This window comes from Dama dama, chromosome 23 (assembly GCF_033118175.1).
Source record: "Dama dama isolate Ldn47 chromosome 23, ASM3311817v1, whole genome shotgun sequence".
Classification (NCBI taxonomy): Eukaryota; Metazoa; Chordata; class Mammalia; order Artiodactyla; family Cervidae; genus Dama; species Dama dama.
The window spans coordinates 54,563,959-54,577,712 of record NC_083703.1 but is presented as its reverse complement, the minus strand read 5'-3'; the positions used below and the strand labels follow the sequence as shown (position 1 = coordinate 54,577,712).

The window sequence follows — 13,754 nt, the reverse complement described above, 5'->3', positions numbered from 1 at the left end:
GGGCAGGACCCCACCAAGGGAGAAGCCACCGGCAGGCTGAGCTCTCTGCGGACCAGCCCGTGAGGATGGGGTCTGCAGTCAGACCCTCCAAGGAAACCTCTGGAGCTGGAGGGACCGCATGGAGCACACCGGGCAGATGAAACCCATCATGGAACTCCCGCATGGCAGGCTTCTGGGTGGACAGAGGGAGGACAAGGCGGGTTGACGAGCTGGGTGTGAGGGGACAGCTGACAAGCAGCAAACCCTTTGAAAGCAGGATGGGACATGGCGATCATGCGCATCCCTGCAACCCCTCGCACACCTGCACGTGTTGCCCTCCTCGGTACGTTCAGTCCCAAGTGTCCGCAAAACCAGCAGGGTTGGGGGGGGGGAACACTCTCAGGGCAAGTCAGCAGCCGATCCTGCCCTGGCCTCTGCCACTGACTGGCAGGAGCAGGTGGATGCCCTGGCACAGTGTGGCTGTCGGCACATCGCTCACCGACCATGTGCTGAGCCAGGAACCACATGCTCTCTGAGGCTGCCCGAGGACCGAGCACACGTGAGAAATGGAAGCAGACGTGGGGGACACACAGGCCTCTGGAAAGTTGAGTGAACCGGCTCTGCAGTTAAAACGTTAATTGGTAGAGGAGGGGTGAAGAATGAAGTGACAGAAGACTTGCTAAACGACGGTATTGTTTATTAAGGCTTGTATTCTTCTAGAGAAAGTTATCCGATGTTGTCCGAGACTCCGCACAGGTGGTAACGGTTCAAAGAAAGTGACATGTTCTAAATACAAGTCTAAATAAAACTGCACTGTGACTCGGAGGGCCTGCTGAGCAGTTTTCAGAAGCACCTGCGCTCTGCATGGGAGGCCCTCTGCTCAAACCGTGTGCGGTGAGCGTGAGGCAGGCACGCACACCACGTTCATGCTCTAACTCCCATGGCGAGTTCTTCAGTGGCCCCTCACTCCACAAAACATGACAGCAAATTAAGTTTCTAAAAGTTTTTTTTTGTTTTACCCATTCAACAGGATAAAAGAAACTATAGACCCCACACACTGAACTTTACAACCGGCAGCATCATCCATCACACCCCTCTGGACTACCAGATCTCACGTTTAAAGCTCAGTGTTATTGATATAAAAACGTGAAACAGCTCGAGGACTCTCCAGTGAAGAAACGGGGGAAGTAAAATGGTCTGCACACAGAAGGAACCCCTCCGCACCTAGCCTGTGGTCATCTCCGACCAGGAATGCAGCAGACCCCAGGTGCACACGGAGGGAGGAGGCAGGTGCCAAGGAGAGAGCAGGTTCACCAAACTTTTCAAAAAACTGAAATTTATCCTCTGCCTAGTAGATATCAAGTGGGCAGATGAGCATCTCAGACACATAACAGAAGAAATGGCAAAGCAGCCGAACAAGTCGGTCATCAGCCTGGGGACTTCAGCATCCTGAAGGGAAGCAAAATTAAAACACAACACGCAAAACGGCAGACAACTCATGGTGTCTTATGTTCAGTATTAAAGCAAAAGGGGTGAGAGACAAAAGGTCTCACATAAAAATGTTAAATGACTGTGAATATAATAGGAACATAACGTTCCCCCAAAATAATAAATCTTTGGGATGAATTAGGTTTTTGTTTTTAAGGATACTTACATTTTGTGTTAGGTCAGTGTGATTGATAAGCTGACAAAAACATAGTCCTTTATTAGTGAGTTCTACAATACTATATGATACATAGAAAAAATACAAATGAATGCAGATTCATCTGGGTGAAAATAAACTACCAAGGACATAAAGATGTGAGCAGGCGAGCACTGCACGAGGCCAGCAGAGCCGCCGCCAGGAGACAGCACCAGGCACACGCCCTCAGCTGCGCAGCCCCACGTCAGAGGCACGAGCCTGCTGCACCCTCACTGCTTGCTTCGACTCTGCCGTTCCTGCAAGGAAAGGAGAGAGTGTAACACATGGGCCACCGCGCACACAGACAACCTGCCTCCAAGTCCAGCTGCTGTGGCCAGATCTGGACCCTGCTCCCCGCTTGGCCACCACCCACGGCAGCTCCAAGCTACGGGTCCTGGCCACGTGGGCTGAGCACCTGATAACCGCCGACATGTGGTGACACCTGGGCAGGGAAGGCTCCTCTGGCGAGTCTGCTTCCTACTGCCCACAGGACCACCTTTCCCAGGGCGGGTGTGTGAGCAGCCTGTGAGCACAGTTCCAGCCCTCCACGTCCCCACATCTGCCCGCCTGCTGAAAGCCATCTCAGCCTCTCCTTACGATATGCCACTTGACTCGACTGCAAATGCACCAACGTTCCCCGCCCGCGCCACCCCCACCTCCACTGCCCCTCTCGACAGGATGAAGCTGGGAAGGACCCTGCTGGGCAGAGGCTGGTCAATGACACGACACCCAAACAATCAAGAGTCACTACACATGTATAGTATAATGCAGTAAAAACGCTCTCTTTTGCTAAAACTGACCTCAGGTACCTTCAGGTTAACAAGACCCCAATTCCCTGGTCCTCCATGTCATCACCCAGGGCTGGTCAACCTCAGGAGCACCTGCTGTACTTTTCTTACTATCCTCTTGTCCCGAAAAAGCCCCAAAATATGTGGGTGAGCAGGCAGGCTGTTGGACAGCTACGACTCCAGGAATTAACTGTGCCTCCCGACCCTGAACTCTGACTGGGAAACGCTAGGAGTTGTGTGTCCTGCATCCTCCTAGAAAGAACCCAGCTCCTGCCCCTCCTGGACAGCAAGGCCGGACTCTCTTCTGAGTTCAAAGTGGCCGCGGCTGAAGTGATGCTGACAAGGGCAGGCTTCTCCCACAGCCCCGACTCCCTCTAACCATGACAACGACCACCACCTTGAGATTGGAACAGCCCCTTCTCAGACCAAGCCCAACAGAGGCCGACTGTCTGCCTCCTCAGCAGAGGCTCAATCCTGACCCTCCACCTCTGCCCAGTTTTCCATGCAGTCACTATGTCTGCAGAGCTGACTGCGGGCCGCGGCCAGTCTGGTCGTATGAGGAACTCTCCAGCTTGATTCTGTCACTTAAAACCTGCACTATTTTAAGCGCCCTAGGGAGTGGCCATCTCTAGATTTAAAGCCCAGAGGCTTGCAGGCCTGGGTCTGACCCAGCTGCCACAAGACCAGGTGCTTCCCAACAGAGCCAGCCCGCTTTCAGATGGACAGCTGAGGTGCAGGACAGTGGCACACCTGCAAAACGGCAAGCGCATCTTACCTTTCAATGCAACACGTCACTAAGTGTCACAATCATGTCAAACACCAGCTGATAAACAAAAAGACCACCTGAGAATCTCCAGGGTGGGCTTCCTGGTGATGGTGGCCCCACCAGCAAGCTCAGAGGTTACAAGGGAGCTGCTTCAACCCTCATCTTCGTCACGTCTTTTTTAAGGACACACCCAATTCCTGCCAGGAAATCAGCACCAGTTGCCAACTCCAGAAGAAACCACAGGGACAAGTGTCCTGGTAGATGTTTCTGGGGCCAAAACAAGACCCACCCACGTTCTTCCACAGTCCACAGAGCCCGAGAGAGACCTGAGATCTCTCCAGGACAGCAACAGGTTGGAGTTCCAAGACGTGAATTAACCTAGCACTGACCCTGTGGACAAACGCAGCTGGCTCATGGTGTCTGCTTCTGCAGTACCCCTGCCCCAGGGGGAGGGACAGCCCAGGGAAGCCTCCCAGCAAAGCCAGAGGACAGCCCTGCTAAGGAGACTCCCAGAGGAACAGCTGGAAGCCATGGGCCCCGAGGGTCTGGGCTCGGGTGGCTCCTCCGTCTACCTGTTCCCGACATGCAAGCGCATCACCACAAGGCAAATTCCAGGACAGGGGTACCTCACACACTCACCAGGGCAGGGCAGAAGTCTACCCCTCAGCTCATTACAACCATCAGAACCAAGGGCCACAGTGCATGAGACACACATGTAGAGCCAGCATCTGGTCACCAGGGGCCTCAAGTCTCGTGAGCAAGACCTACATCCTATCCAGGGAAATTCAGCATCTCTGCGTTTCATTTCATCCCCATTTCACACTAACTGAAAATATAACAAGACATCTCTTTTCTGCCCCAAAGAGACAGTGGGACCAACCTGTTTCCAAAGCTTTGTGTGTGGTCAGTCTGTGTAACTTCCCAACTGCTACCAGCACTGTGCTCTATGTCCCATTTACAAGCCTTTCTGTCAAAAAACACTCAGGACACTGAATTCCCAGATGGGCAAAGCTTTTTTTTGGGGGGGAAAAAAAACAAGTAAGACTATAAAGGGTTGAAAATCCACCTATTATCAACTGACATTTCATGAAAGAAAAGACAAAAAAATACCAAAAAGATACAAAAAAAAAAATACCAAAGCAGCAGGAAGAATCTCAGGCTCAACTCTTAACAAAATGGCTCTACCAAGTGCGTCATAGTGTCCCTTTCCTCCCCGTTTCTGGGCCAGTCTCCTACCAAGCAGACTCACCCCGTGCACTGTCACAGGAGATGGGGACCCGCTCAGAGACCAGTTCAAGGGTCTTTTGTTGTGCTTCCAAACACACACACTCCAGTTATGAACTGTCTGCATCCCAATCTCCCCTGCCCGCTGCTTACTAGATGGAGCAGATTCAAGTTTCCAGAAACTGCAGCATACTGGGTTTTTAAGACAAAAGAAATAAGCAGCAACTTCTAGACTGGAGTGTCCCCACTGCTGAGGGCCACACCCAGGTGGGCCTTAGTGGGGGCATCTGGCCCAGCAGCCTCGCCCATCCACCCTGGGGCCACAGAACTCTATTTCTAAGTGTTCCGGGCTGGACAGAGACTGTGAAGCCCTGTTCTAACAAGTCACCCAAGTCCTCTACAACAGTCTGCGACCCAGTGTTTCTGAACTGGCAAGGACCCAGGTGCTGTGGCAACAGCTCCTCAACGTCCATGTAGGGCCAGGGACCCCGCCCGGCCAGGCTCACCTTGCGCACCACCTCCTCCTCCTCCTGGCGCCTCTCATAGTGGGAGAAGTCGTCGAAGATGGAGGTGCTGTGCCTGTAGGAGGCGATGATCCGCAGCACCTGCCGTGCCTTCTCCAGGGGTACCTCTTGGGTGTCACGCGAGTTGGTGACCGGCTTGTTGTCGTTGTTTTCCAGTCGGATGTGCCGCAGCTGGCTGTTGGGCACATCCTTCACAAAGATCCACTTCACGTCGAACTTGCCCTTCCACTTGTCCTGGGACCAGACCCCGGCGCTGGTGCCGTAGTCCACAGGCGACTTCATCTCGGCCACCCCGCAGAAATGGCCACTGCCATTGACGCTGAAGAGCAGGTAGACGGGCCCCTTGCTGCCCAGGGCACGGAAGGCACTGTCCAGGCGCCGGTTGCCATGCTCTGTGCTACACCAGAGCGAATACTTGATAGAGCGGTGCACGTCATCCTCCGAGTAACTCTTGATGATGAACACGCGCCCGCTCTTCAGGTTCCAGTCAAACTCCTTGGGGTTGTAGCTGTGGGCGGCTTTCAGTTTTTCTAAGACGGGGTGGGACTCTGCGCTCGGGGTCGTGCTGGGCTGGGCGCTCCCAGGGGAGTTACTGTCACTGCCGGGGCCCCCGGTCTGCCCAAACGCCGCATTTCTGCTGCGAGGGGCAACCCAGCGGGTCTGGGGCAGCTGCTGGGGGGCCGTGTGCTGTGGTGGGGCCGGAAGGGGAGGTTGGGCGGGAAGAGGTTGCATGGCTGGCTGGGGCTGGGGGGCCACTGAGGAGGCTGGCACCTGCTGGGGGGCCGGGGCTTTGGGCACAGACCCCTTGTTGTCCCAAGTACCAATGTCCATATTATGTTTAATAGGTGGCGGGGGCAGCGCCCCCCCGATGGCAGGCCCACTCTTGGCCTTCATTTTCGGTTGTGGTTTGGCAGGTTTGCTGGCAATGGCAGCCCATGAGGTCGGCTTCGATACCGGCAGGGGCACATTGGTCCCGCCATTGCCGGAAAGGATGCCCGTCATGGCCACACTGCTGACGACTGACCCTACCGTCTTGACCGCAGAGGTGGTGACGTCCCCAATCTTCAGGCCCACCATGCCCTGCTCCAGGCTGTTCATTCCTGGTGCCTTGTTGAGAGTATCACCGTGAAAGCCTGTCTGTCCGTCCACAATTGTGCCACCCAAGGAGCTCGGCGGGTAGGTGTAGCTGTTTCCATACGCTGAACTCTGAGCCTGTTGACCCTGAGACCCACTTGTCCCCCAGGCTGAAAAGGCAGGATTTTCAGGGAAAAAATTGAACCTGTGCTGGTAGATGTTGCTCCCCAGTCCCCCAGGCTGCCCGAAAACGGCATCGTGCACGAAGTGGTGGTCTCCGTTACTGAGCTGTCCATAGGTGGTGAGGTAGGGGATTGGAGGGTCCCCTCCTGTAGACCATGGTGCCTCGTTGAGGGAATAGGGGAATCCGATGGATGGTGGGTAATAGCTGGACAGGTAGGGGTCGGCCATGGAGGGGTAACTGTTACTCTGTGGAAATAAGCACGGGAAAAGTTAGGCTGTGACGTGGCAGAGACGCTACCGCACCAAGCACATCTGCTTCAGCACAGGCGTGAGCAGCACTGACTCTGCACAATGGGAGCCCAGGCAGGACACAGAAGGTAAACATCCAGATGACCCACATGGCCACCCAAATGCTCAGTACCACTTGTCGTAATCGTGACTCAAGTCAGGAAACGCCCCCCGCCCCGCCACTCTAAGAGTGACTGCTCACAGGAAGCAGCCTGAGGGCAGGTCTCTGTCCTACAGCAGTAACGCTCGAGCGGGACATGGCGGCACAGGCACAGAGTGACAAAGTGCTCAAGAGGCAGCAGGCACGTCTAACAGCAGCCCAGGATGCTCGCTAATGACTCACCTGATGGATACCTTTCCCTCTCTCAACTCTCAGGACTCCTGCCCCTGTCAAGGGCCGCCCCAGAGACCCCTCTACAGGCTTTTCTTGACATCTGCCTGGACCCCCAACCCTGAGCCCAAAGAGGTCTGGCCCCCTGTTTGCTGGGCAGGCTCTCAGAGGGGACCCAGCTATGGGGGATGGGCAAGTCTCCATAGCGTCACCACATGCCAGGGCCCCCCTACTGGGAGAGCTGGGCGCCAAACCAGCCCTGCCCAACCCCTCCTGACACTGTCTGCCCCCACAGGACCACGGGGCACAAGCAGGCTGTGTGCAGTGACCTCCGGCACTGGGAACCGCATCCATTTTCATTCCCATCTCACTGGCAGCCCAGTCCCACATCAGCCAGATCTCCCTCCAAACTTTGAGAGCGAAGCAGCAGAGTAACAGGTGAAGCTGCCGGGATCAGCAGTCTGCATCCCCTCCCCACAAAGATGGGGCTCGAGGCCTTCCATATATGGTGCTTAGGCCGACTGTCCAGGCTCCAGGTCACAGGGCAACTGAGCTGCACTCACTCTGTGAGCTGGGCTGCAGGGCTGCCCACGGTTCAGGCTGTGTGTGATCACCCCAGCCCCTCGGAAACCCGCCTGACCACGCCCTCGGGCTCTACAGACACGCTCCCCAGCTGGGCTCCTGAGACAGCAAACATGCTGTCTGCTTAGTCAGCCATGCAACGGAGGTCAGGAGGCTCAAGCTTACCTGCCAGGGACATGCGTGCAGAGACCAAAGGGATAAAACAAACTGCCCACTTCCTCTGAGCACACTAAAACCTCTGTACAGCTATATCATGGGTCTAGTCAAAGGAGCAGTCCAGAGCAAACTCAATCTTAAGGAGGACTCAGGTAAAACCACCCTGACGACTGCTTTCACACAGGAGACGTCTAATTATAGCCTCTGTATAATTTAGGGCCTCAAAAAAGGAAGGCTGACAGGTTTTCAAGGCAGAATTAGTCCAGTGATGGTAGAAAAAACACCCCCATGTGTTGGACTCTTGGGGCACCTCCTTGTGACCAATCAGTCACAGTGATAAACAAAATGGACACTCCAAACAGTATAAACTCAGAGTTGTTGACAGTCAGCCCCAGGCGACCTTTTTCCAAAACCCAAACAGTAAAACACAATAAACCCATAAATTAATTCTACAATTAGGAGTTATTTTATACTTAAAACTAACTTAACCACGTTAGGAAAAAGAGTCTCTCATTCTCAATGACCAGAATCACCTTTTTAAAAGTTGAAATGTTTGATCCCTATATCCATTTTGCTGAGAAGAAAGAAATTCTGAAATTACTCAAATGCTTTAAGTTTCACAAACAATACAGTGACTCAACCATTACAATGACCAAAAGAAGGGACTGGAGGGGAAACAGAAAGGAGCCTCCAGAAGCCCAAGACACACACAACACCTGTGGAGCATGCTGAGGAGCATTCACACGGGGACAAACCAGCTCGACCTCGCAGGATGGCCTGTGAGAGACGGTGGACATGAGGTCTTGAGATGATGCCATGCTGATCCCACAGGTGGAGGAACACCCCCCAGCACTTGAGGGGCTCTGCCTACATCTCATCAGAGGACACGACCAACGGCAAAGCTTTCGAAAAGGCTCCCAAATGGGTTTAAACTGACTACCAGTGAATTAGCACTAGAACGTGAAACGAGTAAATTTACACAACATTCTTTTCTTAGGAGGTGAACGTTTCTCATTACACCCAGAACAACTGAATTATTCAAGAGGAAAAGCAAAAAAGGTGACTTCCCCCCTTTCCGTCAGCATCAGACGCTGCTGAGTCTGCCAACAACCAGATGCTCGAGTGAAGACGCTGAGCCCCGGGGCCCCCTCCGTTCACACACTCGGCCCTCAGTCAGCCTGTAGCACTCACACCAAACTCAGAGGCACCGTCTCCAAAACTCTGAGCAGGAATTTTCTGGGTCCCTTCAGTCTTTCCTTACCTTTCAGAGGTAGAAACAGAGAACTAGAAAGCAGGAAGGCCCTGAGGAGGGCAAAGTCAGGACAACCTGGTAGCCCCAGAAAGTGAAAGTCGCTCAGTCCAGGACAGAATACTGGAGTGGGTAGCTGTTCCCTTCTCCAGGGATCTGCCTATCCCAGGGATTGAACCCAGGTCTCCCGCATTGCAGGCAGATTCTTTACCAGCTTAGCCACAAGGGAAGCCCAAGTATACTGGAGCAGATAGCCTATCCCTTCTCCAGCGAATCTTCCTGACTCAGGAACTGAACCGGGGTCTCCTGCATTACAGGCAGACTCTTTACCAGTTGAGCTACCAGGGAATCCCCAGGGCCCCACCCAAAGCCTCTCACCCTCACCCCTGGGTCCCCTACCCCAGCCCCGCTGTCCTCCCCTCTGCTTCCTCTACTCTCATCATTTCCAAAATACTGACTGACGAGTATTTGAAGTCACAAAAGAAGATCCAGAGCTGCTACATAAGGACGCTCCTTGAGGCCACTAGGAAGAAAAACACACCAGAAGCAGGGACAGAGGGCCTATCCGAAGAAGCAGACCTACCAGAGCACGGTACCAGTCACCTAACTTAACTGACAGGTGTGCTTTTAAATGTTTTCCAAATCATTTGAAGCCTTAAGGCTTCCCAAACCAGAAAACCAGTGTCTCCAACTGGCTACTGCACACCACGTCTGGGTTAAAAAAAGATAGGTGAGCACCACAAGGCTGAAGGATATGCCCACAACCTCCACCTTAGCAACAGCTCCACAGGTGCACATGCATACCAGGGAAAGGACACATAGAAAACTGCCTTCTTTAAACACATACAGCTCATCTCATGTCAACAACAACTCAGTAAAGGCTGAGTGCACAGACGGGAAGTGGGCACTCACTTCCCGGCCACACCAATCACCACGCAGGCCTCCTCACTAGCAGCCTGGAGGGATAGAGCAGCAGAGCCCACATCTAGAGGAGGGACTCTTGATGACATCACAGCCCTGGTAAAGACAGGAGTGGCACACACAGGACCCATGGACCCTGCTGCACACTTGAAGAGAAGCTCCGCCCCTCAGTCCACAGCCTGGCTCTGCCACTGGGCATAGCAGAGCCTCTCTGGCCCTCACAGTCTGTGTCCCTAATATGAAAAGGCCAGGAAAACCAGGATCTAAGAGCCCTCCTGAGTGGCAGGCTTCCTACACAATTGGGCATTTCTGGACAGTCTACTTTCAGTCAAGAGTTTTCTCAACAGAGTCCCTCTTAAGTGATGTGCTGTCTAGTCATCTTGCTGAGAACTGCACATGTTAACACGCAGAATGAAGGGGCTATTTTTTAAGTGTCCACTGACAGCACCAACCTACCCCAGTCTTTCCAAATGGCCTCCCCAGAGTAAGGCACCTGGAGTACTCCACTGACATCAGAGGGTCACCTACTCAAAGATCCCTGGTGGTCCAGTGATTAAGGATCCGCCTGCAATGCAGGGAACATAGGTTCAATCCCTGCTCTGGGAAGATCCCACATGCCACAGAGCAAGGAAGTCCGTGCACCACAACTACTGAGCCGGTGCTCTAGAGCCCGTGAGCCACAACCACTGACCCCATGTGCAACAACTACTGAAGTCCACAGGCCCTAGAGCCCGTGCTCCATAATAAGAGAAACCACCACAATGAGAAGCCCACACACCGCAACAGAGAGTAGCCCCTGCTCACTGCAACTAGAGAAAAGCCCACATGCAGCAATGAAGACGACCCAGAGCAGTCAAAAATAAACTTTAAAAGAAAACAAAGTCATCTACTCTTTTTTAAAACATCCTACCTCATGAAAATTTGTTTTAAGTGAAGCAACCTCCTCTCCCGATATTTTTGGTTAAAATTTAATCCGTAACACTGCTGGAACAAATCATCCAAGAGAAATAAGGTTAAGTCTGCTCAACTTCCTGCCACACCTCAGGCTGAAAGGCCATCACCAAGCAGTCCCTTGTCCTGCCCAGAGGAGAGGTGGGTTCTTGGGGATGGGGTGGGGTGGGACGGGGTGTGTGTGGCCCTCAGCCTCTGTCCTGCCAAGTGGAGCAGGAAAGAGGAGAATGGAGAAAAGTCCTAAGACACTCCAGAGAAGAGCAGACAAGCAAGGAAACAGGCAGCCCAGCTTCATTCCACAGGAAACAGGCAGAGTCTCATTTTATTCTAAAGCAAACATACACCATGCACTTTAGAAGTGGCAGATGTTTTGTTTAAACTTGAATTCAAACTGACCTAGTGGTTTTAGACAGGACAACACAGCCCCCCAGAAGACACCTGTGACATTTCTGGCTGTCACACGGGATGGCATGCAGATACTAACGACATTTCATGGATGCAGGCCCAGGAGGCTCCTAAACATCCTACAATGTGCCAGACGGCCCCCCAAACAAAGAGCACTTCAATCCACAATGCCCTTACTGCCAAGGCTAAGAAAATCTGCAACACCTAAGAGAACGGGTGGCTACAACCCATTAGGTACTGCCTTGAGCTCTAAGGGCACCCTGTCATCTCACCCTGCCCACAATGCTGTCAGGAGTCACCTCTTCAACTGTCTAGAGAAAAGTAAGCGAGCACAGAGGGGGCAAGCCATCAAGAAAGCGTCACAGTCAGCAGCAGCGTGAAGAACCCAAAGATGGAGCCTCACTCCAGAGTCCTGCTCTAGCTGCTCCTAGACCAAAATTCCAATTGCTCAGAGCTAAGAAAAAAAAAAGTCACTGGAAAGCTTCAGAGAACTAAGTGCTGCTCCACTTTGTAAAACGCAATGCCATCATTGACCCAGCAATACTGAGACCAACCAACTAGAATGCTGCATGCCTGCCAGCCCTGATGGGATGTCATCTCCTCCAGAGAGAAGACCAGCTTCACTGCACTCATGCCCCACCTTCGATGTGACGCTGCTCTTCAAAACAAGCCTTTGTCAGCTTCTTACTTTACCTCTAGTACTTTATGGTCTGCATCTCTGTCGTTCAGGATGATAAAGTTAGAAATACAGTAGTAAATGTGTATTTACTTTTTAAAGCTCAGTTGAACTAAATGCAAACATGTTACAAAAAGATAAACTCACCTGGTTTGACTGTCCGGAAAGGTAGGGCTCAAAGTCATTGTCGTGAACGGTATCCTTCTGATGCAAAGAACCATTTTGTACTGCAAGAGAATTTGCAACATATTACCTTTGAATTCTTAAAACACTGCTTTTAATCATGGAAATTGGAAAAAGTCAAGTTTATGTCCATCAACTTCTAGAAATTGCTTTTACTTTAAAAATGGACACAGACGTTCAGAATTGATACACAGCTAATTAGAAAAGTGATAACAAAACTTTCAGTAACTTAGGTTATGATTTTTATGAAAATTAACTGGAATTTGGTAGACACTAACAAAACAGATGGACAGGGAGGCCTGGCGTGCTGTGATTCATGGGGTCGCAAAGAGTCGGACACGACTGAGCAACTGAACAAAACAAAGGTGCAGATGAGACAATGCCAGGAACTCATAATCCGGATTTGGTAAAGGTAATGCCTTCAAAGGTCTTATTGTATGCCCAGCAAGGAGTGGGGAGTGAGGCCGAGAAGCTGTAACTGGATGTCTCTGAACTATTATCTGGCTGCACTCTTACTTTCCACTGTCACCACAGTCAGCCAGGAAAGGAGGGGAAGGTAAAGAAGTGCTGGGCCTTCTCCAATCTCCAAACGTGATAACCCTATTTGGTTACACCCGAGGCACACACACCCTGGTTCAAAATAGTCTATGGAGTAAACATGAAGCGTCACCAGTTTTCCCAGGAGTGAGTTCTGGGGGTGGACCCCAAGCCAGACTATCCCAAGAGATTACAAGACACTCAAAAGGCAGAGGCTTTAACTACTGGGGTAAGGCGCCAGAGTTACAGGGCCAAAGGCGAGCCCCACGCCTGGGGTCACGGACAGGAGGGTCGCTCAGCCCCTGGGCTCCTTCCCTCCCCGCCCCCCCCGCCCCCGACCCTGCGTAAAGAGGGAACGACGGAATTACTCTCCCCGTCGATTTACTTACTTCTTGAAAAGTCCCTGTTTTCGACCTGTTTCGTCTCCCCCAGTATCAAATTCCGAAGTTTTCTCTCCCTGAAGCTGAGAGAGGAAAACTCCGCCGTCCTGGCCGCCGCTTCGGAGACCTCTCCCCCCCCAATACACGTGCACCGAGTTTCGGCGAGCGACGCCCCCTCCGCTCCCGGGCCCCTCCGCCCCGGTCCCCGGCTGCCGTACCGACTTCGCTCACCTTTATTATCTTGTCCTTTTGTTCTCTGATTCGCCGCAGGCCGGACATGCGAACGGACAGCACCCGGGAAGAAGAAACACAACTTATCCACCAGAACCCCTCCCGGCGAGCGGCGCGCTCCGGCCCGAACCTGTCCGTGGCCCCAGACGACGGCGCTCCGGCCCCGTGACCCCAGCCCGACCCCGACTCCGGCCCCGCGAGCGGCCCCCGCGACCCCGCCGCCCGGCCTCGCGACCTCGGTCCCGCCGCTACCTGGGGGTCCACGCTGGTGGCCGACATGCTTCATAAACAGCCGGCGCGGCGCGGGGCCAGGGCGCCCGCCGGCTCGGGCCTCCCCGCGAGGCCGGGCCTGTCACCCGAGCTCTCGCGGCCCCGGGCCCGCCGCCTCCTCCCCAGGCGCCGGCCGGCCGGGCGGCGGCGGCGGCGGCGGCTGCCGGGCGCGCGGGCCGCTCGTGGGCGGGCGCGAGGCGGCTAGCGGAACGGAACGCACTGACTAGGCGCCGACTCCAATGGCGGCAGCGGCGGCGACGGCAGCGGCAGCGGCGGGGACCAGGCGGCACGACGTCACTAGCGCGGGGCAGGCCGGGAGGTCGACGGGCAGCCACGCGCCGCGCCTGCGCGCTGCCCCCCAGCGGGACGGATCTC

The 13,754-nt window shown here is 53.7% G+C and overlaps 1 protein-coding gene across 3 annotated transcripts; it reads right to left on the bottom strand.

Moving 5' to 3' along the window:
- Positions 1-659: 659 nt before the first annotated feature.
- On the bottom strand, positions 660-13,477 carry YTHDF1 (YTH N6-methyladenosine RNA binding protein F1). Of its 3 annotated transcripts, XM_061126850.1 has the most exons (6): positions 13,362-13,457; positions 13,110-13,134; positions 12,888-12,961; positions 11,926-12,005; positions 4,945-6,465; positions 660-1,917 (listed from the first exon to the last, which is right to left on the bottom strand). In XM_061126850.1, the coding sequence occupies exons 5-6, from the start codon at positions 6,445-6,447 to the stop codon at positions 1,891-1,893; spliced, it is 1,530 nt and encodes a 509-aa protein (XP_060982833.1). In that variant the 5' UTR covers positions 6,448-6,465; positions 11,926-12,005; positions 12,888-12,961; positions 13,110-13,134; positions 13,362-13,457; the 3' UTR covers positions 660-1,890. The 3 variants fall into 3 exon arrangements, with proteins under 3 accessions (XP_060982833.1, XP_060982832.1, XP_060982831.1); XM_061126849.1 differs by lacking the exon at positions 12,888-12,961 and having other exon boundaries at positions 13,362-13,477; XM_061126848.1 differs by lacking the exon at positions 12,888-12,961 and having other exon boundaries at positions 13,110-13,167; positions 13,363-13,410.
- Between the last annotated feature and the right edge of the window lie 277 nt (positions 13,478-13,754).

Bases quoted from the DNA above. Each gene is read 5' to 3' on its own strand.
- YTHDF1 (XM_061126848.1), bottom strand. From the start codon at position 13,395: ATGAAGCATGTCGGCCACCAGCGTGGACCCCCA. The intron at 13,168-13,362 runs GGTAGCGGCGGG...TTCCCGGGTGCT, and splicing joins GCCACCAGCGTGGACCCCCA to GTCCGTTCGCATGTCCGGCC. The intron at 12,006-13,109 runs GTGAGCGAAGTC...ATTCTCTTGCAG, and splicing joins AAAAGGACAAGATAATAAAG to TACAAAATGGTTCTTTGCAT.